Source organism: Sciurus carolinensis, chromosome 17 (genome assembly GCF_902686445.1).
Source record: "Sciurus carolinensis chromosome 17, mSciCar1.2, whole genome shotgun sequence".
NCBI lineage: Eukaryota > Metazoa > Chordata > Mammalia > Rodentia > Sciuridae > Sciurus > Sciurus carolinensis.
The window spans coordinates 37,436,612-37,462,087 of NC_062229.1; the positions used below are offsets into that span (position 1 = coordinate 37,436,612).

At 40.6% G+C, this 25,476-nt stretch overlaps 1 protein-coding gene across 6 annotated transcripts in view; it reads left to right on the forward strand.

The window, feature by feature from the left end:
• Gadl1 (glutamate decarboxylase like 1) overlaps window positions 1-25,476 on the forward strand; it is a 227,745-nt gene that overhangs the window by 36,175 nt on the left and 166,094 nt on the right. For 3 of the 6 annotated variants that reach the window (XM_047532613.1, XM_047532618.1, XM_047532612.1), the window contains exon 3: window positions 15,403-15,716. The exons of 1 other annotated variant lie outside the window; for it this stretch is intronic. In XM_047532613.1, coding sequence (XP_047388569.1) covers window positions 15,647-15,716 — 70 coding nt within the window. In that variant the 5' untranslated portion in view covers window positions 15,403-15,646. Of the gene's footprint in view, window positions 1-15,402; window positions 15,717-15,795; window positions 15,815-22,973; window positions 22,992-25,476 lie in introns of those variants that run through there. 2 more of the 6 variants (XM_047532614.1, XM_047532616.1) reach the window with 2 other exon arrangements.

Sequence of the window (25,476 nt, forward strand, 5' to 3'; positions counted from 1 at the left end):
ATGGCACTCCATAATTTATGTGTTTTGGGGACAGGTAATCTCAAAGATGGACTCCAATGAGGGAGTGCTTCCACATTCATGGCCTAGTATGTGCTCCTTTCAGGAAATATGTACGGGCCCTACAATTCTCTTTTGACTATAGAATACAGTGAAGGTCAAAACTCTTGCAGCTTTTACCCAGGGCTCTTGAAATGCTCACTCTGAAGGAAGACATTCACTGTCTAAGACAAGTAGCTCCCCTGAGACCTGTCTCAGGTGCTCCTCGAAGATGTACCAAATAGTAGGTTGACCACCTTTGTAAAACACTGGATTCAAAGAACTGTTTTTGTTATACTCTGATTTACAGAAATGTAATGAACCACTTCCAAATGTAGTGATTAAAAATAATTTATTTTTCTCGAATGGTTCAGTTTGTTGATTAGGTTCCACTGTACTGTTCTTGAAAATTCTCATAAAGCACAGAGAAATGGAAGCTAAGCCTGGAGCCCTCTGAAGTTTCAACATAGAGATTTAATATGGCTTCCTCTCTCATGGTTGGCATGTCAGTCAGCAGGGGTGGCTGAAGAATTAGGGGCTAGCCCTGCATCTCTGCCAATCCCTGCTGCCTCTCTCTGTTGCCTCTCCAGGTAGATAGCTTGAGTTTCCCCATAGGATAGCCATTTCAGGGGAGTAGGACCCAAACTGAGGGTCTGAAGAGTCTCACTCAGGTTGGAAACTTGAAGACTTCTTTTGAGCTTACCTGAGTGTGATGTGGCTTCTGCCACAGTTTATAGTCAGAAGTGGATCACAAGGCCAATCCACATTCACTGGAAGGAAGGACACCAGGACATGAATATAGGAAGCCAGGTTCGTTAGGGACCATCCCTGGAGACCAACTGCTTCAGGGGAAAAAAAAGAAAAAGAGTGTTCCTGATCTTCTCTATCACTGTTTTCTTTTGTTTTTAGCAATCCTCCCAGATTTCTGTTAAGTATAAATTCAGATGTTGATAACAAGGTGACTATTTCCTTAGGCTTGCAGTGTGCCAGGTACTGCCCTGAGGATTTTATCTCTCGCAAGCATTTTATATTACACAATAACTCACACGTTTTTACATGTTTATCCCCATCTGACTGATGTGTTCAGCCCTGGAAAAAAACATGCCTGAAGTCATGGTGTGAGTCATGAATATTCCCATGTACAGATCTTGTGTGCACCTGATCCAATAGATAATATCCAGATAAACATGTTAAGTTCTTATCATTTCTAATGCTTTTGTTTAAATGGTATGAGAAACCAAAACAGTCCTGAAGTAAAAATAATAAAAGAAACTGCCATTGAAGCAAAAAGGGAAGAGGTTGCAATAAACATTCAGAAAAAAATTATTCTTGACTTCCTAGGGGGTGCACATCTTCCCATCATAAACCAAGCATGACAGTTCTACCCCTTTCTTCTCCTTTGCCATCATTTTCTCTTCATAAGGCTTTCTGCCAGCAATTCCCAAACACGGGTATACATTCAAATCACCTGAGCTTTTTAAAAATCCAGATGCCCAGGCCATGACCAGACCAATTAAACCAGAATCTCTGGGGTAGAATCAAGACATCAGTAGCTAATAATTCTTCCCACACTCAGGAATCCAGTATGCACTAACTAGGATAACCTCCACTCTCATCATTAGGAAGAGGGTATATTTCACCAAAACCACTAAACTGTTCAATGTTGCTATGTTTTGCTTTCACTAGCCCTTTCTTTTTGATAAAGGCCCACTCTTCTTAGAAGCAGAGCATCACTACCTGGCAAAGTCACATTGACTTCATACAACTCTTGTTTAAGACCACACTTCCCATTGCATGTCAAATTTCCATTGTGGCAGTATCGTAAGCACATTATTTCTTTGGTCTACTCAATGGATCCCTCCTCCAACTCCCACCATACTCAGGAATCATATTCCCCTTGAAGGCAGGTAACTTGTTTTACTCATTTCATAGCACAGTGCCTGGCAGATAGTACAATCTCAATAATGAGTTTGTTAACACATGGATGGATGAATGAATGAATAGATTGGTAGATGAATGAATGCATGTTTGAGGGCTGGCATTAGGGGTATACTCTTATTCTTGGAGACTGAACGAAGTATGTTAGAACTGTTCATGAGTCTATTAGGCACTTCTTCCTGCCTTCAAAAGAAAAGGAGGGTAGGTGCAGGGAGAGTCCTGGTCAAATCCTTCACTCCTACCAAGGTGAATTCAAAGAGGTAGAGTAGGTTGAATAATGACCCCCAAAGTTGTTCATATCCTGATTGCTGGAGTTTGTGAATGTTTCCTTTCATGGCAAAAGGATGTTGCAGATGTGATTATATTAAAAATCTCAAGATGGGGAAATTCTCCTGGATCATCTGTACCCTAATTGTAATCATAGTGTCCTGATGAAAGGGAGGTGATGAGAGATTTGAGTGTAGAGGCAGAAGAAGGAGGCAAGCTGAGGACTAGTCAAAATGGTGCCTTGCTGACTCTAAAGCTGGAGGAAGGGCCCTGCCAGGGAATGCAAGGAATGGAACTCTTACTAGCTGGACAAGGCAGCAAAAGAATTTCCCTCTAGATCCCCCAGAGGGAGCACAGCCTGCCTACAATCTGATTTTGGCCTAGTGAAACTAATATTAGATTTCTGACCTCCAGAACCATAAGAGAACAGATCTGTGTTGCTTTAAGTCACCAAGTGTGAGGTAATTTTATAGCAGCTTGAGGAAATTAATTCAGACTGCTGTCAGGAAAGTTTTGTGACTTCTCAAAACTTTGGGTAGGATGGGGATTTCTCTAGTCTAGAGAGATTTGGGGAGGCAGCTAAGCACCACCACCATATTTTGTGCTCTTCAGTGTATTATCTCATGTAATAGGTACAATAGGCCCAGTGAGTTAAAAAAAGCAAAAAAACAAAAACAGACTTCCAACAAGAATATGGAAACACAAGTCACACAGGAAGTTGTAAGTTCTAGTTGGACATGTGGGGAAGAAAGGCCTTTGTTGAAGAACAATACTTCCTAGTCTCTTCTAACTATAGAAGATGAGACTCCAAGGTATGGCTTGAAAGGTGTAACATAACCAAGAGATAGTTGAATTGCTCTGCTTAAAAACTGAGAGGAAGAACTGGAACTGTGGCTCAGTGTAGAGCATTTGCCTAGCATGTATGAGACCCTGGGTTCAATTCTCAGCATCACATAAAAAACTAAAGATATTATGTCCAAACAAACAAACAAACAAACAAACAAAAGAAAACATCCAAAAGGAAGCTGGGTGTGGTGGTGCTTGCCTGTAATCCCAGGGGCTCTGGAGGCTGAGGCAGGAGGATCTCGAGTTCAAAACCAGCCCATTTGGGAATAAGGAGATGTTCCAGGAATGGGGAAAGCAGTAGATTGTCAGGAAAGCTGTCCAGGGAGACGTCCCAGTGCCTTGGAATGAAAGAATTCACTCCACACCCCTTTTGCTTTCAGTAAGGTCTGCTACACTTGGGTATGGTGCATGAGAGGCTGGGGGACAAATCAAAGGAACCCCAAGGGTGGGAAGAGTTACAGAAAGTGAGCATAGAGATCCTTGGAGGAAGAAACCAGGTGACTTCCTTCTGGATAGGGGATGCACTGTTGGAAAGAATTTTATGTACGTCTCCAAGGATGGGTGACCATAGATGTGCTCTAGGCTGTGCAGAATCTCTTTTCTACCTGGGCACACCTTACAAAAGAATTTCATAGGTGGGACATGTCTAAGAACCACTGCAATCTCTGTGCCAAGCATAAGCCCTCCCTTTCTCCTTTATTCAATAAAGCCCATGGGAGTGCAGGTAAGGCTTAGGGGCACAAAAAGTTCTAATTTACTGTTATTTTTCAAAAATATTAATCATGCTGAATTTAATCCAATATACTCAAAAACTTGGATCTTCAACATATAATCATGATTCAAGACATTAATAGTGACATATTTTACATTGTCTCATAGTGACTTTCTGAAATGTAGTGTGCATTCTACATTTTTGGTGCATCTTAGATTGGACTAGTCTCATTACAGTTGCTCAGTAGCCACATGTGCCTGTGGCTACACAGTGGACAAGTGGCTCTACTCTTTCACAAAAACATGTTCATCCTCCCCTTCTACATAGACCTTCCCTTTGTAGAATTTACATTTAAGAACTCAAATACATGTACTCCATGGTCGGCATGCAGGGGAGGATATGTCAAGTACTCTGGACCCAAGGCAGTTTGTGAAGTTCATACAACCAGTAATTTTTTTTTCCCTATTACTTCAAGGTAATGGTAGACAAAAGTTCATAGAGATGTAAAATATTATTTTTAAAAAATTTCACCACTCGGCAACATTAAATATTTTGATTAACATATTACTTAATCTACTGGCTACAACTGACAGAGCATATAATGGTAGGAAGAAATCTAATAATTTACCAATAAGGATATGTCTCAGAAAACTTTGGAGAGCCTATTTTTAAACATATTGGAGGTATGCCTGAGGTACATGTATGATTACACAAATGGTGTGACTCTACTTCGTGTACAAGCAGAGAAACTAAAGTTATACCCCATTTGTGTATGATGAATCAAAATAAAAAATAAAAATAAATAAATAAAATATATTGGAGGTAATGAATATTATGAAGTAGATATATTTAGCAGGGTCCTAGCAGGAAACTAATGTCACCTTAAAGTCAGAACAATTGAGAGTTTAATAAAAGAGTTGTTCTCAAAGGTGCCAACAGGCCTTAGGGGAACCTAAGCAGCATCCTCATGCTGGCAACAGTGGGGGTGATTCCTTGGTCATCTCTACCAGCCTGAAGGGTGAAGGCAAGGGGTAGCTACTGGAACTCAGAGAAAGTAGCTGCTTGAAGAGGGCTTCCTGGCAGGAGCAGGGCTGAGGAGTCACAGCCAGGCTGCAGAGAAGCAAAGCATCACCCAACTTCCCTTTCTTCTTTGAGCTTCCACCAGTGCCCATCACTGGCTGCATCAGACTGGACACCAGAGGGCAGGGAAGCCCAATGGGATGGCCATACAGGCCAGCTTGGGAGCCCAGAGTAGGTGGAAAAGAAGAAAGGAAGACTCTGAGAAGACCAGTGGAAAATAGCCAGCACAGTAAGATGGGGTGACACTTGGTGATAAACAGAATGGTGCTTCATGTGACTCATGTCACGTGACTACTGTTCTAAGTAAAAATTTTTCAGAAGCATAATCTTAAACTTTTTATTTACTTTCCCTTAAACACATCTGAAATTGAGGGTTTCAAAGGATGTTTATTACTGGCAACCACAAGAACAGAGAGAGAGAGAAAGAGAGAGAGAGAGAAAGTGAGAGAGAGAGAAAGAGAGAGAGAGAGAGAGAGAGAGAGAGAGAGAGAGAGAGAGAGAGAGAGAGAGAGAGAGCGCAGAGGGAACATCCCAAAGTTTCAAACTTGCACTACAAAGCTTAATGAAGAAAGTTCTGCAATTTATAGCGCATTGCAGAATTGACCTCCTTACTTCTTTGCCCCAGCATGTTAGCCCTGGTCCTCCTCAAATGGTAAATTCCCCCAGGGTGGGCTCTTTTGGACAGAAAGATACTAAGGAACTTCCAAACACTACCTGCCCTCACCCCCCGACCCCCGTGCTGGGGATTGAACTGAGGGGTATTTTACATTGAACTACATTCCCAGGCCCTTTTAAAAAATGTTTTATTGTGAGACAGAGTCTCCCTAAGTTGCCCAGACTGGCCTCAAATTTGTGATTCTCCTGCTCATCCTTCTGATTCACTGGGAATTCAGATCTGCACCACTGTGCCTGGCTATATCTACCATCTTTTGCATGGTTTACAGCAAGGGTCACAAATGCAAACACAAATAAGCTACACACCTCACAGAGTGTTAAATACATTGAACTGGATGGAGACTTATTAAATGCCAAGCACTGTTTTAAATAAATCAACCCCTTTGCTCATGGCAGTTCCATGAGAGAGGAATAATTATTACCCTCACTTTTCAGATAAAAACACAGTCGTGAATACAGAGAATACATATTTGTCTCTAGCTCACTGTAATCATACGTGGTAATAATAGAATGACCTTGTATTTTTTTAACAACTTGAAAATTTTAATGTGAACTCTTTCAATTAAGGGAAAAAACTGGCAACTACTTAGAAATTTTAAAGACATTAGATAGGCCTAAAAGGATTCCTTTTTGGTCCAGCTATGGCTTCAGAGATCCCATTTGCAACTGTAGATCAATGGTTCTAGAAGCATTTTAATCACCCAAGCTCAAATGTTTCTAATAAAAAAATATGAGGACACCCCAAAATAGAGAAGAATCTGCTCTGGGTTGGGGGAGAACAGAATTTAACCATGTTGGCCCCTGCTTTCCCTGATTTTCCTCAGCCTGAGGCCCAAGGTCATGCAGGACCTGTGCCTCAACACAACTGAAAGCTGGAGCTCACAGTAAGTTAACTAAAAGTCTTTCAGAAAAAAGAAAACCATCAAGCAAGAGGGACTCATCTGCATTGCACATTGCAGGCCAGACACCTGGCTTTTCTTTGCAATTACCCTTCTTCAAGTAGTTGCCAGGAGGAATCTAATTTCACCTCCAATCATCTTTTCCATTACTTTTATTTATGTCAGGAACCATCCTTTGTGCTACATACTCAAGTTGAAATCATAGAACCATGAACCCATTGGGGAGAAAAACATCACTGAGCCCATTTTAAGTTTTATTGTTCTTGTTTTTTTCTAACATCAGGTTTGAAATCTGCATACACAGTACTGGCTGTGCTATAAATATACCAGAAAAAAAATTGTTGCACAACTTTGAAAGTTCCTACACACACACACACACACACACACACACACACACACCTCTTTTCAATTACTCCCTCCCCACCTCAAATAAAACACCAGTAGCAATTAAGGCAGACAAATGAAGAATTGGGGTGAAAGTACTTTCGGAGTCAAATTTTAAAAGCAAAAGTTGTTTAAAAATTCTGCATTAGCTCCAGCTGGCAGCCTGTTCTTTCATCACTGTGCATTTTCCTGAAGAAGTATCAGAGCCATCCTAAGCAGCCCACATGGAAGTGGAGCTGGGAACAAGGGCACAGCCACTCTGGGGGGTTAATCCTACAGAATGTTGGTTCTGGATGGTGTGGTCCAATACTCACCCACACCAAAATTTCATTGAGAGAGAGGATGAACTTGTTTAAAATGCAGAATTTGGGGCCCCACCTCAGACCAACTCCATCAGAATCTCTGGGTTTTCAGCAGTGGAATTGGGAGTTTTAGTAAGTTTCTCTAAGTAATTTGTGAGCACACTATAAATTGAGAATCCTTATGAAAAAAGATATGAAGTAAAAAATAATGTGTCCACACCGATTGTACATTTACTGTGTGCAAGGCACTCTTGCATGTCCCCTCCGGAGGCTGATTCATTCACCACTCACCAGTACCCTTGGAGGTAGGCAATATCATCTCCATTTTTTTTCCGAAGAAGAAACTGAGGCATAGAGAAATTTAATGAATTTCCCAAGATCATACAACTGGTTAGTGGCAGAGATTAGAATTAAACTCAAGGAAAGTGGATTCAGAAGTTAAATCTTCTCACTCTGTTTCCACATCCTTCCTCCCGTGGCAGCCTTCTGGTTTGAACCTGGTTGAGAGTGCAGGTCCTGGAGTCCACCTCCTAGACATGCTGATTTAATGGGTCCTGCGGGGGCCTTGGAGTCTGCCGAGCTTAGTGAGCATCAGAGGGTGGGCTCTTGTGCTCCCCATGTCCATACCTTGAGAAGTGCTAGATTTCCTTTAGGACAGTTCTTCAGGTCAACCTCCCCCCTAACCCCCTTCTCAAAGCTGGACTGTGGTCTTTCCCTTATTCCTAGGCAAGAAACAGCTTCACTTGGAACAGCACTCAAAGTCCTCTCTTTCCTGAATTTTTGACTCTCTCTCTTTTTCCTGGGCTCTTCCCTCTCCCCACAAATATGTTCAAGACTTCCCCAGTCTAAAATCTAAGACAAAACTGAAATGCCACCACTACGGCCTGTGTCAAAGCTCCAGCCTGACCCTTGCCTGAACTTTAACATGCAACTCTTTGCCATTTGTACTTCCACAGACCCTGGTTCACTCCTCACCAGCCCCCTACATTCTGGCTTCCGGTCATGACCATCTCCATGATTGTGGCTTTAGGAAGGTCACCAGTGGCCTCTTAATTGGAAAGTCCCATGTATATTTTCCTGGGTGCCTTGGAGGAACATGTCAGGGGATGTTCAGGAACATGTCTTGGAGGAACATGTCTTGGAACTTCTACTCTCCCCTGGCTTCCATTGCTTTAGTCTTTGCTGTTTCTCCAGTTGTCCTTTTTTGCCCCTCTTGCTGAATCCTCCTCTGTTTGTCCCTTACATGCCCAGGTCCCCCAAGGTTCTATCCGGGGTCTTCTTTTTCTCCTTCTGGCAACATTAACCTTTCCCATGGCTTCATCAGTCATTTATGAAATCTCCTGCTCTTTGGAACTTCAGTAACTTATGTTGGATAAACCTATTTGAAGGTTCCACAGTTGTTTCAAACTTGCTTAAACAACTCATTATCTACTATCTCCCCAAACATGCTTTTTGCTGTTTATTTTTAATTTCCTTTGACAGTTTCATTATGTACCCAGTCTCCCCAAATCAGAGAGTTACTCAGCTCCTCTATCTTGTCACCCCGCATTTAATGTAAATTGAAAATACCTCCCTAGTGTCTCACTATTGTCACTGCTGTTGTCCAGGTTTGCAAACAGCCTCAGAACTGGTTGTCTGGCCAGGCACGGTGGCCCTGCCTGTAATCCCAGTGGCTTGAGAGGCTGAGGCAGGAGGATCACAAGTTCAGAGCCAGCTTCAGCAATGCACTGAGGCCCTAGGCAACTAGTGAGACCCTGTCTCAAAATAAAAAAAATAAAAAGAGCTGGGGATGTGGGTCAGTGGTTAGGCACCCCTGGGCTCAATCCCTGGTACCGAAAACAAAAACAAAAACTGATCTGTCTGACTCCAGTTCTTGCCTACTCTTTTCTTTGCCACCAGATTTTTCACTGCCAGAGAAACAAAGCTGAGAGCATCACACCATTGTTGAGTCTACAGCCAACCTCCAAGGTCAAATTTGATTACTTTGGAAGATACAACTTGATCCCAAGCCCTTCTCAAGTCCCTGGCACTGTTCACTCACCCCCTGTTCTTGCCACATTACACTGCTGCCTGTGCACCTCCAGCAGTCTCCGTTTGCATAAGAGATTTCATTGGCTACAATTCTTTCTTTTAACTTGTCTTCACCTAGTCACCCCCTGACCCCATCTTCTAAGTGATGCCACTTCTTCCCGAAAACCCTGATTTCTTCAAGCAGACACTGTGTGCCTCATGCTTTGTCTGCTCCTGGGCTCAGCTCACCCTCTGAACTGGCACTCACCCAACGTGTCCTAATTCTCTTTTAACACAGCAGTCTCCATCCCCGCTGAGAGCATCACAGGGCCAGGAACACTCATGTCTGATCCACCTTTGGGACCTCACTCTTCACTAAGTGATTCTTTCACTGATAGCAAGTGTTCCCTGGCATTCACTCTCACTTACTTTCCTAAGTTCCACTAAGTTTGGTTTGAGTGCTCTCTGAGTCTCTGGCAGTGGAGTTTAGGGGGCCCCTTGGGAATTGTAAGACTAAGTGATTGGTGATGGGAGAGGATCCTACACACCAGTCAGTGAGCTAGTGAGTGGGGAGTTGCAGGGTGGTCATTGCTGCCCAGGAAGACCAGTTCCCAGGCTCAACTTCTAATGGTACAACCAGGATGATCAGGTCCAGGCAATCTATACAGGGGTCCACACTGCTAGCCCCAGAAGAAGCCCATCTCCCTCCAAAGAGCAGGAGACTCAACTGTCTATAAGCATTTGAGTCTCTGAGTGACTCTCCCTTGGGCCTGCAGTATCCCTGGCCCCACCTTGTTCTACCCTTGGAGGTCAAATCCTCAGTCCTTTCTGTTTCTCCAACCATCTGAGTATTTGCTCTGTAGGCTCATATGCCTGAATGGGTCAGGAAATGGGTGTGTCAGGGGACAGCAGAAGAGAGCTGAGGACAGTGACTACTTTTGAGCTTTGATCACTTGACACCATGAAAGAAGGTGGGCACAGTGTCACCAAAAGGTTCTGATTTTTCAAGAGTGTCTGGGAATTGGGATTATTAGAAGAATATTTAAAAATAAATGTAGGAGCTAGATAAAACCTATCTGTAGTCCACCAAATTCAATCTGTGACCAACCAGTTTGTGACCTCTGACATAGGCCTTTCTGTCATTTAAAAAAAATAAAATAAAAGTTTTTAGGATTTGCCTCTAGGATGGCTTCCACTTCACCTAGCAAATTTTCATCTGTTCTGGGAAATCAAAGAACTCTCACACCGTAATGGAGTATCTAGTTCTGGCTTCATCTATCTTTACAGCAATGATGACAATGTTTAAGATTGTCTGTCATGGGCTATCCGAGCAAAAACATAAAAAGTAGGTATCTTCTCAAAGAGTCACCTCATAGTTGTGGGTCATTAAGGCAGAAGGATTATGGATGCAGTTCAATCTGGAATGCTTCTCCTAAGGACAATGTCTCTATTTTAATGGTGACTGTATCAATGTTTCAAGCTGTTATGTGGGGAAGGGATTACTCATTTTAATCTGCGTAGTAGTAAGTATAATAATAATAAATTACTAAAAAAAAAGTGAAATAAAAAGACACACAAAACAAACCCAATTTAATTTTCATACCATTGGAGTCATTAGACTAAAAATTACTTTGTTACATTACTATAAAGCAGTAGCTCTCAACTTGGATTGTTTTATCTTAGGGGGGCATTTAGCAACAGATTGTTGTCAACTGGAAAGAATTGGGTAGTCAAAACAGGGAGGAGGTGCTACTGGCAACCAGTGGTTGATGGCAGGGATGTGACTACACATCCCATAATGCACAGGGCAGCTCCACAGCCATCATGAGGTCCAAGATGTCAAAGTACCTAGGTGTTCCTATGACAGTGTCTAAGTGATACCCTGAATTGTGTTATTATCTTTCATGCATCAGTTATAAGCACTTCCCAGACCAGCACTGGGTTGCAGACCATACTCTGAGAAGTTATGTCCCAGAGATTTTGCCACTTTCTTTCTGATTAGGCCCAAGGCATAATTTTAGTGGTAGGGATTTCCAGAGGGCTTATATGTTATCATTAATATAGACATTTGTTTTCCTAAAAGGACACAACTAACCATACTATTAGTCCTCTAGAATCAAGTGTGAATGCCCAGGAGACTCTCTAAACAGTACTGAAGAATGAATAAGCAATCTCTGATCTCAGTGTGGTACTTCACTCACATACCTATTGATTCTACACATAGCACCTCTTTCTGCAGTGCTTCCTGCGGTTCAGGGTTTAGGGGCTTCAGCAAAGGAAAAGGCAGACAGAGGGCCCTGCTCACAACCAGCTCTTCCAGGCTTCTTGCTTCCTGTCCTCTCCTCTCATGTGTTACACTCCCAACCTAGCTGGCAGTACTTGCCATCATTTTAATTATTATTACAAAAATAAACTTATATTAATTCTACAAATAAATGGGTTTTACTGTGACTTTCCATACCCATGTATTCAGTGTTTAAATCATATCCACCTTCCCTACCACCCAATGTTGCCCTCTCTTCCTGCACCCTGGTCCCCATCTCCTTCCCTAAAACTTCCTTTTCTAATTTAGAGTTATCTTTTTTTTTTTTTTTTTTTTTTTGCTTCCACATAGAGAGAAAAGATGCACTACTTATTTTTCTGAGTCTAACTTACTTTACTTAACCTTAAGTCTTCCAGTTGCAACCATTTTCCTGAAATGATATAATTTCATTCTTCTTTATAGCTAAATGATGAAATATTTTCTTTATGCATCTATCACCTAGGTTGATTCCATAACTTGACCATTATGAATAATGCCACAATAAATATGGGCATACAGATGTCTCTTTTCTATTCTGACCTCATTTCCTTTGGGTATCACCCAGGAGTGGTCTAGCTGGGTCATATGGCAGTTCTATTTTTAGTTTTTGAGGAAGTGCCATTACCGTTTTCCATAGTACGTATACTAGTTCATATTCTCACCAAAAGTGTAAAGGGTTCCCTTTTCTCCATAGCCTTGCCAGCATTTGTTATTTACTTTTATGAAAGTCATTCTGACTGGGATGAGATGAAATCTCAAGGTAGTTTTGATTTTCATTTCCCTGATGATGTGCCATCTTTCACCTGAATTATTACGATGACTGGTCTCCTCTTCTGGGTCTTACCCTCCTGCCTCCCTGACCTTCCAGTCATTTTCCATAGTCCTATCATCTCGGTCTTTAGTGGGTCTTTCAATGCCTTAAGAGAAAGTCTAAGTTCTAAGAATAGTCTTCAAGTCCTTCAGGCCCTGGGTATTGATCCCTGTGCCACCCTCATTTCTGGATACCCGTCTCCCCACTTAACCCTCTCTAAGAAACAGCACCCTAGGTGTCATGACTTTGTCCATATGAACGCTTTGCCTCTGTCTGGGAAACTAGTATTCTACCTCATTTCCCCAATCCTATCAATAGACCAATTTTTTTTTATTTTTCAAAACTTGTCCCAAATATTACTTTTTTATGCTAATTGTTAACAGTAATGTTCTATAAGCACTGTGCTTAATGTTTGTTTCATCTGTTCTCTACAGTAAATACAAAAGTTAGGCACAATTTTCATTTTCTATTCACTATTAAGGAAGTACAGATTTAGTGTAATTTTGGTAATTTTTCAATGATCATGTGATGGTTGGTAGAGATGGGATTCAAACCCAGCCTGAATTCAGAACTTGTTTCCCATCTAACGTCTTCACATTCCTCCTCTCCAGGAAAGCTTTTCTATTGACACCTCTCCCAGATGGAGAGCATTTATTTGAATATGGTAGTCATTGGACCCCAAAGACTGGATTCTTAATCATTGCTTTTTGTTGTCTCTAAGCCAAACTTGCCAATATAATTCTCAGACTCATACAATCTGTGTGCCCTCTTGATAGGTATGAATAGTAGAAATGTTCTTATGGGAATGCAAGTTCATGATCTTCTTTCATCTCTTTCACTTTTTTTTCTTAATTTCAAGCAGCAAAAGACACGTTTCTTAATTTCAAGTAAATTGCTCCAATGGTCAATTATGCATGGAGAAACACTTTTTCCTTCTCCACGTGAAAAATTCTAATCCCATAGAGCATCGTTAGGGAAATCTGTTACTGGAATGAAATCAGTTTCCAGAAAAAGTGTGTGTAATGTATAGTAGGTAATCAAACAATGATGAATGACTTTTATGAATTAGTGAATGTTGCTCTCCCTGAAGTCTGGTGTGGCTCTTTCTTAAGGGTCATTTGTGTGTCCTATCTTGTTATGGCAAGTAGGATCTCCTTAGTGGAGAAATTGTGATAGCCTAGTGTAATCTGGTTCACTACAACATCAATTGGCCATCTTTGTTGTTCAAAGGATACATTTTTTGGAAAGGTTTGGTGAGACTCTTACCACAAGGATTGGGGAAAGAGCTTTTGCTAATCAATGCAGTGTGGTATAGAGACAGGGCACAGGTTTCAAAAATATAGAGAGTACATTCACATCATAGTTCTGAAACTCTTTACCTCTATGTTCTTTGACTTCAGAGCTTCAGTTTGGATCTCTGTAAAATGTGGACAATAGTAATTCCTGTATGTGTTGTCAACTATTATTTGTGAAAATTTCCAAGTATTTCACACCATCCACTTCAAGTTGGAAGCATTTCTTAATTCCCCATGTAGTATTAGCCAGTCTCTCACTCAGGCTCAAGACCCCATATCTTTCACAGAACATAAAACATCTGAGGAAGGTGAGATGGTCCTAAGCCTGTCTCTTTTAACTGTGAGGATAGACTTTTTCTTCAAATCCTTAGTGCCTGGCACAGGAAAAGATTGCAGTAATTGAAGAATAAATTCAAGAAAGAATATAATATAATGCTTTAAAAAAAACAGGAAAAATTTAATAGTTGAGATAAGCCAGTAAGAGGTGAGCTCACAGGGCAGGTTCTGCTTGGCAGTCTAAGAAAGTTTGAATGGTGTATTCTCTGCTTGGCAGGGAGCTGGAAGGTGGAGGGAGAGGAAGATCCTTATCCAAGTTTGCAAATTAACATTTCTGTAATCAACCATAGCCCTGGCAAGCTCTGGTTTGTCTCACACAAAGAAGTATGTAAATTGACAGCAGTGGACATTGGTCACTATTCTGAGCTGGAGTGAAGGGTGTTCACTTATTGTTATGCTAAAAGAAAAAAGTGAAAACATTTCAGAGTGTACCTCTTTTCAATATTTTTAATAGAGTTGCAAAAGGTTAATTCCTATAATTCTTAATTATGCTCTTATTACTAGAAGTCAATACTTTTTTCCAGTGTAACTTGATACAAAAGAGTAAAAGAGGATGGTCTCAGAAATTTATAGTGACTTTCTAAAATTTAACTTCAACTTTCTTAATAACCGTGATTGTTAGGTGTATTAGAAATAACAGTTCTTATTTGGGAGAAAAAGTCTGCACTCTCTTCACTGTTGAGGGTTTTATGCTTGCCAGAGGAAGTGATGAGTTGACCATAAAGAAATGATACTAGGCTTTGTCAAAAGAAAAACGGGGATTTTTTTTTTTTTTAAGTCTGTTCAAGGATCTGGATTACAAACACAGTTCCACAATGTACTTGTCATAAATGTGCTTTGAAATGGCATTAACTGATCCTATCATCTCAATAGCCTCAGTCAAAAGCCCCTCAGGGAATTTAAACATAAAAATCTGTTGGAGTAATGACTAAAAAGTAGTGCTCACTGATCAAATTTAAATTTACAAAAGGAACATGACTGAAACTAAACTTCTAGGGGCTTGCAGGTTCAAATACAGTGTTGAGAACATTTTAATCTTCAGAGCAGGAAAACATTGAGCCATTCTAATTTATCACCTCCTTTGGCTCATTACCGTCCAGTAACAACGTGCCCATCCCTTTCCCCTCTCCAAACTTAGAATTCTGCAAAGGCAAACAGCTGAAATAGGATCAGGAAAAGGATTCACTTGCAGAACTCTCAAATGTCAGGGCGGTACTGAATGAATGGGTAGCAGATTCTGTTCACTGCAGCTGCCCTAAAATAGGTCTCCTGAGCTGGTGACCTGGAGCAAGTATCACCATATTTAGCTTGGGGCTCCTCGGGCCAGATCAGATCCTGCAAGGTGGTTACCCCTAAGAGCTGAATTCTGGGACAGCCACCAGGCCAAGGCTCAATCACTTGCCCTTCCCAATTTCTACCCTAGAAGGGCTGGTAAAAGTGCTGTCGCCTACTCGTACCCAGAAAAATTATTCACACCCTTACAGACTGTTCTCCCCTCCTTCCCCGCAGGAGCTGAGGGATCCTGGCTCTAGGTCAAGCTGGTGGCATGCAGCCCTGGGCGCTCCAAGTACTAATAAAGAGTCGCAGGCTCTGGAGGCTGGCACTGGAGCCTTGGATAGCAAAGTGAAAGGAGCGCCTGAAAAGAGCGCCAAGCACTTCTGTTCTCATCCCTCCCCTGGTCCTGGCTGGCGCCTGGGCTGCCCCGTGCACCTGCGCATCTCGGAGGGGGCGCTGCCTCAGCAACCGCAGCCAGATGGAGCCAGCAGCGGGGAGTGCCGGAGCCGCGATGAGCTGCGACTGCGACCGCCAGGGCCGGGTGGACGGTAAAGATCTCTTCTGCGCGCCTGCGTTTTTGGTCCTTAAGCGCTCCATTTCTGGGTTTTCATTTCCTCGGTTCTCCTTGACCTGGGGGAATCCGGAGGTCGGTTCTTTCCTGGCAGAGTAGCCGGGTGGGTGGGAAATCTCCATTTTCGTGGATGTTTGCACCCTCTTCTGGACCTTTTAGAGTTATATTTAGAATCAATCGAGCTAACTTTTATATAGTACAGAGAATCGTGCCTGGCACAGAATGGCGTTTGTTAAATGCATATTGAAGTTTCACTGGTGGGCTGACGCAGGTAACCTTAGTCTCGAAAAAAAAAAAAACAAAAAACAAAAACCTTTCCCTCAAGGAAAGATAATTTTGCCTTTACTATGGGACAATTAACAGCATCATCCCAGTTCTCCGACCTCCACCCAGATACTCCGCAAAGGTGTACTTTGAGTTCATAGAGTAATGCTCTAATAATGTTCTTCGGACTGGAAAACTGGGACCTTAGTTACTTAACAAAGACAGTTTGCAACTGAATGCCTAAAAAATGACTTTATAACTTGGGAGTCATTTAGTTCTATTTCTTTAAAATAATGATTAACAAATTTTTTCGGGGGAAGGCTCCCAGATTGAACTTGTGATGAAATACTTTGGACCCTATTCCCATCAAAATTCACCAACCACTATACTTTTGGAACTTTGCTGACAATTTCAGGCCAGACCCCTTAACTTCGTTGTATCCCCAGTAATTTACCCCTCCTTTGGAAGGTCATTGTTGCTGCTCTTTAGGTTTTCTCTCTAACTAGTTAGTTGTTGACCTTTTAGAAGGAGCACTCTGCCAGGAATAACTCCTCTTTGTATCAAAACCCTTCTGGATTGTACTGAGCATGGCTTAATGAAACCTCTTTGGAGTTGAAACTCCCCCTGGGGCTTCTGATCAACAGGTACATGGTAACTTTACCAGGGTTCCCTGTGGATCCGTCCTTTTCAGTGTTGGGTATTTTGTTCAGTAATTGGCAAGACAAGAATCATGGTGCTGAAAGAAACATTCCATTCTTTCTTTTTATTGTCCCAAGGTGAGTTTCTAACATAATTGCTCCAACGATACACTTAAAAACATTTTTTTAAAGTTGTTTTGTTCCCCAGGTGGTGATGCATGCCTGTAATCCCAGGCTGAGGTAGACCATCACAGTTTGAGGCCAGCATGGGGCCAGTGTGGCATCTTAGCAAGACCCAGTCTCAAATTAAAAAAAAAAAAACTAAGGAAGAAACTGACATTGTTACTGTTTTCCCTAGAGAACACCAACAAACAAAAACTGCACTTTAAACAGCTGGAGCTTTTGGTCAGACTGTTACTTTTGTCTTTCCACTGTGGGTCCATACTATGATTTAAGACATTTGACTTTTTGAGAACTGATTAAGATTAGATTGTTGATTTAAATATATATACATATATATATTATATATACATATATACATATATATACATATATATATTATATATACATATATACATATATATACATATATTTAAATATATACATATATACATATATATATTATATATGTATACATATATATATATATGTATAAATTATACAGCAGCCTTTTTTATGTGAAGCGAGGATGGGCAGGACACATGTCTGACCACTTTACCCTTGCTGTGTTTTGCTTGTTACAACCTTAATTTCTATTTTAAAGCACATGGTCTGTAGAACTGTGATAGAAATATTTTAAAATAAGTATCCACTCTTCCTAAATCAAGTGCATGTCCTTATAACCAGGTGTTCTGAAAGAAATTCATTGAATTTTTGTTATCAACTCAGAAGGCAGCTATTGTCCCCAGAAGTCACTAGAGGCCCAGACAGTGGCATCCTCTGGAGACCCACCTGTGTGGCTTAGTGGTGGGATTGCAGGGGTAGCTTCAATGACACAATGTTCAAGAAGGTTAGAAGGGCAGGCAGGGAGAGACGGGGAACCCCTGCACCTTTATATAGTCCAGGGCATTGTCTAAACCAGTCCCTAAGGAGAGCTTTAATTGCTGGGCTTAAAACAAGCAGAACTAGTTCCATGAGGTCATGTTGTGACCCCCCAAAGTTCCCAGACAAACATAGCAGCCCTCGAGAGGAAGCAACAGAAAAGCGAGGACCCTACCTGGGAGAGATGCTTCTTAAGTTTTTAACAATGACTACTACTTGGAATAATTCAAGTGGGCTAGAGTATTGGAGTTTGTGTCAAAGGCGACAGATACCTGCTTCTGAGAAAGTTAAACTTATATTTTAAAAATGAATGCTGAAGCAAAAAGTTCTCCCTGGACCAGATTTGTCTGTAGTTTGAAGTGACTTTAATGACTGTAATAAATAAATAGAGAATTTTGACATTTCACCTTGAATCTAAATTCCTGAGAGCATCAGAAGACTTTATTCACCTTCTATTTGGTTATTCTTGAGCAAGAGATAAGGTAATAAAACATGTTTAATAATACCTAATTGTGCTAAAGCTTACTATGACATCTTTAAAAAGTACTGGATATATCTGTCAGATTTAGTACATTTCCAAGGATTTATGATGAGATAATGCAGAGTCATTTGATGAGTATATTAAATGATATGCTTACCTTAAACTCTCTTGTTGATTGTTACCAATCTCTATATTATAGAAGCATGTCATAGTAATCCTGCTGCAGATGAAGAATTCTTAATCCATGCTTCCTTCTTGATATAGTTTATGACTTTGCCATGATACACCCAAGAAGAAGTTTCTGCAATTAGTTACATCTAGTTTGATGTTAACTATATTAAAAATAAAAAATTCTTTGGATTAAATATTTGCCCCTATTGTTTGAAATAATAACACCACCATTCACATAATTCTGCCTGGATAGATTTGATTCTTGTTGCAAACTCTGAAAAGGGAAATAAATTTTCAGTTTTCTTGGGAAGGAACCGAAAAATTTTCTGTCGAAAGGTTGATTTGTTGTTATAAAACTGTAGACTGGTATGTTGGAATAAAGATGAAACCATGATATTCAGGAATAAAATTTTTGTGTAATTCCTCCACACATCATCACCACCACTGCCTCTAGGTCTCTTTCTCTGTGATGTCTTCACTTTTCTGTATTCCTTTTTGCCACCATTTAAATATTTAAGTGAACCCACTGCAGGCAGAACTCATTACCTGGGGTCTGAGCCCTATTTTGCTGAGCTAGCTGTTCTGTCTTATCTCACCCTTGTTTGCAAGTCAATGGGAAAGAGACTATTGTCCCTTAAAACTGAGGCTTGGAGAGGATCATGTTCAACTAGGGGCTCTAACTTGAGAGTCTACACCTTAGTATCTAACCTTTGGCCCTGCTGGGCTGAGGATGCTGAACATGGACAGGTGACTTGGAGTGCATTCTCTGCCTGTCTTTGTAGGGAGGACTGCTAGAAAGTCCCTGAGATGTGACTCTGGGCTCATTGACATGAGAGCAGCTTTCTATACCATCTTCTCTTTGGATGGGAAGAATATGGAAAGGCTGTGAATTTTCGAAGGTGTGTGGAAGCAGTTCATTGTCCCTTTTGCCAGGGCAGAGATGTGTGCTGTGCCCTTGGGGTAGACTCTTCTGGTTGCTAAGGAGGAGAAGTGACTTAGCTCTGAGGGAAAAATGTAACACCCTGTGGGACTCATTGTCTACCAGCCCTTCTCTCAGGGCAGGATTCTAATCTTGTTCCTCTCAGACCATGATGGACGCAGTGCCCTGGGAGCAGACAGACCCACCTTGATCCATAGGTCTCTTGAGGGTAACTACAGGAATGGAGGAAGAAGAATAGAAAACACTGACTCACAGTCTGGTCAGATTGTGTATTCCCTGGATATATGGGATTTGATCCCTGTGAGCCTGAGTTTCTTAATATGTAAAGCAGGAAAAAAAAAAATCCATTAGTTAGGATTATTGTGAGGACCAGGGAAAATACACAGAGCATATGGCAGGTAGTAGCCTCTCCATAAATAGACTTATTTATGTTCAGAAAATTGTGGAGATAACTGTAAAGAGGTAACATCATGTGCCTTTGCCGAAGGATAGGCCAAGGTGAGAGGCACTTAACTCTGTGGTGCTAATGGGTGCAATCTAATTTTGCCTGTGGATTCAGGGAGCTCCTCAGATGTGTAATTAGTTAATCACCATGAACTTTATATGTGGAGGCTCTTACTGACTATTTGTTATTTGGGCATTCAGTTTTGGAAAAGACTGAAGAGTTTATTTTATGTACTAAATCAAAAGAATGAACTAAGAGTCCAGATGATTCTTGAAGTGATTTTTTTTTCAGAAAGCAGTTTGGTTAATAGCATAGTGGAGTTAGTTACCACTGTAGAAGTCTTCCAGGTTTTCATCCCTGCTTACTGATTTTTCTAGTGTGAGTTATTTGGCAAACTCTGCATTACCCATATCATAGTTCTTCACAAAGTGTTTCTAACTTGACGGGTGCCATGATGCTCACCTGTAATCCCAATGGCTCAGGAGGCTGAGGCAGGAGGATCACGAGTTCAAGGCCAGCCTCACCAACTTAGTGAGACTCTAAGCAACTTGCATAATTCCTCCCCACACCACTACCAGCACTGTCTCAAAAAAAAAAAAAAAACAGGCTGGAGATGTGGCCGGTGGTTAAATGCCCATGGGTTCAGTCCCTTGTACATCCCCCCAAAATGGTTCTATATGTTTATATCCTTTTTTCTTGCCTGAAGTCTGTAAGGACATGGACCACATCTGTTTATTGCATCCTTAGCATCTAGCGAAATACTGAACACATAGTAGGTCCATCTGTTCAACATAGGTTTGTGCAGCGAACTCATGCATGAAGTAATGATTCAGAGAGTGATGGGACAATTACATAGCAATACATGATTCCTGAAATATTTAGTATGTTCACTGTTACATTTAAAATTTGAATACATATTCACTTTTTCCTCCTTGGAGCCATTTTTAATAGTGAAAAATTATAACTTTGTACACATCAAACAATAGGGTATTATTTGGAACACCCAACTATTTAATAGTTGGATGGTTTAAATAAATTTTAGGAGGGTATAAAATACTATGTGACTGCATTCCGTGTTTTGGAGAATGATTATATGTTGTAAGAAAATCAAGGTGTATAGATGGCAAAGGATTAATAGAGGTTGTCTCTCTCTGGGTAGAAGGGATTACAGATATTCCTTAAATTCTTTTGCTTATTTATTATTTCTGATTCTTAGGTAATGAACTTGTCTTGCTTTTATAAAGAAGAAACATAACAAATACATGCTTGGCATATTGTCGATTATTGTATATCATACCTCTTGACAAAGTGTGCTTAGCTCATTTTCTGAATTTACTCTCCTCTGTTTCAACATTAAGATAGTTCCCACTTCTCAGTGTTTCAAAAATGCACAACTGATTTAAAAGAGATGAGCTATTGGAAAAAGAACTCAAAGTTAGTAAAGTAAAAAGCTGACTCAAAGCCAATGACCAAGGGTCTTAATTTTGCAACCTGTTGTTTCTGTCATTGAATACATTGCTCTGCTGCAAACAGTTATCTTTTGATCTCCCGCCTAACTTTTGGTGGTCCCACTTTTGTTATATAAATATTTTATGACAATTTGTGAATGCTTAATTAATTCGTGAGCATTCCCTCATTGTTGGGTGCATGAACTTGAGGTGTTTTTAGGGTGACCATTGTTGAGTAGCATTTCTTTTTCTGCAGAGTTAGCTCCAGGAGCAAGAACCCTGTAGAGTGCCCCTTCCTCTTCCTCCTCCTTTAAACCAGTATTCCGTGGAAACAGATGTGAAGGAGTAACCTTTAATGTTACCTATTTATATATTTTGTAGAGATTAGTCCTTTGCTTCAATGCCTTCCACTGGAGCATCATGACCTTGGCGTCTTGCTAACATCCCACGCTTCTTCACTTCTGACTGAGAAGGAGGACGTGGGTCGCTTTTTCCAGGATCAACCACCAGCAACCTTCTTCCCCGGGGGGGAACTCCTTTTCAGTCTTCAAAGGAACCTCACCTCATTTTTGAGATTGCTTGCACAGACACTGGCAGACCCTCCCCTTCCTGCTACCTGACCTGGTGTACTCCTTCTCCAGAAGTCCTCGGCTTTGGGGCCTGCTATCCTCTTTCCATCCTTCCGTGGCAGAATGGATGTGGAAAGGAGACAATGCCTGAAAGAAAATAATATCCCGAAAATCGGCTCCTGATTGCTCTCTCTCCCCTGCTCTCTCCTTTCACCCTGAGTTTCCGAGGATTCCCAAGAGACTGTGCTACTCCATGATGGTCGCCTCAGTTTTCTGTTCATTGAACTTCCTTTTGGGTTTTGAGGAATGAGCAGATAGAACACCGAGCTATCACTTATTACACTTATAACCATTAAGATGATGGGGAAATACAGTTTGTCCATCATTCTAGAAGCCCTTTCCACGTGCCCCACTCCATTCATAGCCCTCCCCACTATAAGAATACATTACCCTGGTTTTGATAGCAATTGCTTCTCTGTGTGTTTTAAAGTTTTACTGTCCATGTGTGCATTCCTAGACGTAACAAGGCACTGTTGCCCATTTTATCCTATGATATGCCTTTTAATGTGCAGATTCCCTCTCTTCTCTTGTTCTGTTCCTATATAATTTATTTGGTAAAGAACCTGAGCCATTTAACCTTTATAGAATTCCTCACAATCTGGATTTTGCTCCTTTGCACCCTTGGCTTAAAACTTTTTCCTAAAGATTGCTTTCTTTTGTTCTCTGTCTTATGCCACCATAACCCCTCTTCCTGCTCAGTCCTTGCCTGAATAAAATAGGGACTGTTATTTAACAAATACAAGAAGGTGAGATGACACACCACGTTGGATTCTAGGCTACACCAGTTACTGAACTCTCAGCACCACCGTAACTAAATTATAACCTCTATCTTGCTGCCAAATTCTCTGGTCCAGCCTCCCCATCCATACTAGTAAGTTACTTACAGAGTTGTAGAGAGCCATGCACAGTCCTGGTGATGATTAAATGTGATAACCCACGTAAACACAGCACTGGTTCCTTCATTGTAATGCTTTCTCTATATTCACTGCTCCTATTATGATTATCATCGTTCAGTGGAGAGGAGAGGCAGGGTCCCTTTGTCTCTGAGGCTCCAGGTTACCATATCAACTCGATGTCCCTGTTTTGTCCCTGTTTTTTAATGCGCCTGCTGGACCTGAACCTCATGTACAGCAATACCCCAGAGCAATCAGGATCCCCAAGTCTTCTCTGCACGACATAGCTGTGGTGACACAAGGTTGCAGCATGAGTCGTTGGCATGAAGGTGCCTCCGTGGTGAGAAGTTTGCATTCTACTTCCACAGGCTGTCAGAACAGTACTGCTTTGGTCACCAGGGCCCTCTCCCACAAGAAGCCTCTGCTTCAGACATCACTAACCATCCCACTCTGCATCCCAGCTGGGGCTGTGTCCTCTTCTCCTCAGAGCATGTTTGTTCTTCTTGTGCCTATATTTTGCTCTTTATAATGTGAAACTGTGTAGTTGCTTTCCAGAGAGGCCCTGGTTTGGCTGCTGCAGAATCTCTGGATGCTGGACCTTATTATTTAGCATGTGGAAATTTCTCTATGTGCTGCTTCCTTTGGACCTAGCTAGTCATCTTGGCTAAGTTGCATTTTTTGATCTGATTCTTAAATTCCACAAACAAGCACGACGAGCATGAAATCATTGTTATCTACTAGACTTCTTATCAGGCAGTCAAGAATTTTATTGCATTTCTCATATTCAACTCCTCGATTCTTGCATTAACTTCACTAAGCATTATAATAAGTTGGTTAAAATTGAGGCTTTCATTTACTAATTATTTAAAATTAGTAATTGGGTGTGTCATATGGCAGTTTTGCAAACTTTTCTATTTTAAACCTTTTTAATCATTAAATATTTTCATTTTTTCTATGATGTGTTCATCTTCATTAATTTTCAAGCAATTATTTTTTCTCATGATAATAATAATAATAATAATAAAGCATTGGTGTGTATAGAACTATTTAGAAATAAGGATTTATTTGGGGAAAATGGAAATGTTGAGAGGTATTTAAATTATGGTGGATTGCAAAATAATATGTAGTGCAAGAGCCCATTTTATTGGAAAATAATAATTCACTTATACATAGGGAACTGGAACTTAAAAATGTCTGTATCTAGGGATTAAAGCTACTTGTGGATGATAGGATGAATCATGGATTTTTCTTAGGTCCTTCTGCTTGTCTGCATTTTCTGAAGTGAGTCTACATTGTTTTCTTACAAAAGGAAAAAAAAATGTGAAAGAAGAGGCTTGGGATGAGGGTTTTGTTTTGCTGAAATGTTTTTCTCCTTCATTTTAGTCTGGGCTTTCCTGCTGTATGCATCTGGGTTGGTTTTCATCTTCTTACAAAGGAGTGAATGTCATTTCTATTGTCCCAAAATATCCTTACACTAGATTCTGAAATATGTTCCAATTAATCTCCCATTACTGAATACTTAAGTTGCTTCAATAATTTGTTTGGTCATAAACAAGACAGAGGACAAAACAATTGACTGAAAATTAATGAAAAATATAGAAGGAAAAAAAAACAGGGAAACCCACCATTCTGGAAAAGGATTAAGAGTGTTGTAAGGCATATTATAAAGTTGAAAATTTTCTCAGGAATGCATCAAAAGTCTGAGTTCTTGGAAATCCAATGCCTGGAAATATTCAACATTTTAACAAATGGCCACCTTTTTTTTGTGGTATAAATTTCATTTTTTTATTAACATTTTTTAAAATTTTTATAGACTGCATTTTGATTCATTGTACACAAATGGAGTACAGCTTTTCATTTCTATGGTTGTACACAATGTAGCTTCACACCATTTATGTAATCATACATATACATAGGGTAGTACTGTCTCTTTCATTCTACTATCTTTCCATCCCCCACCCCCACCCACCCCATTTTCCTCTACACCATCCAAAGCTCCTTCATTCTTCTCTTCCCCTTGCCACCCTACCTCATTATATATCATCATCCACTTATCAGAGAAAACATTCAGCCTTTGGTTTTTGGGGCTTGACCTATTTCACTTAGCATGATATTTTCCAACTTCATCCATTTACCAGCAAATGCCATAATTTTATTCTTCTTTATGGCTGAGTAATATTACAGTAGGCTCTCTTTTCACATTATTGATTGTTTCCTTTGCATTTCTCTAATTACTAGGGATGATGAGCACTTTTTCATATATTTGTTGATCACCTGTATATCTTCTGTGAAATGTCTGCCCAGTTCCTCAGCCCATTTATTGATTGGGTTCTTTGTATTCGGGGGTATAAAGTTTTTTAAGTTCTTTATAAACTTGGGAGATTAGTGCTCTGTCTGAAGTGCACGTGGAAAAGATTTTCTCCCACACTGTAGGCTCTCTTTTCACATTGATTATTTCCTTTGCTGAGAAAAAGCTTTTCAGTTTGAATCTGTCCCATTTATTGATTCTTGCTTTTATTTCTTGTGCTATGGGGGTCTTGTTAAGGAAGTCTGGTCCTAAGCCAACATGATGGAGATTCGGGCCTACTTTTTCTTCATTTGGGGAAGGATCTCAGGACTAATTCCTAGATCCTTGATCCATTTTGAGTTGAGTTTTGTACAGGGTAAGAGATAGGGGTTTAATTTCATTTTACTGCATATGGATTTCCAGTTTTCCCAGCACCATTTGTTGAAGAGGCTATCTTTTCTCCAGTATAAATTTTTGGCACCTTTGTCTAGTATGAGATA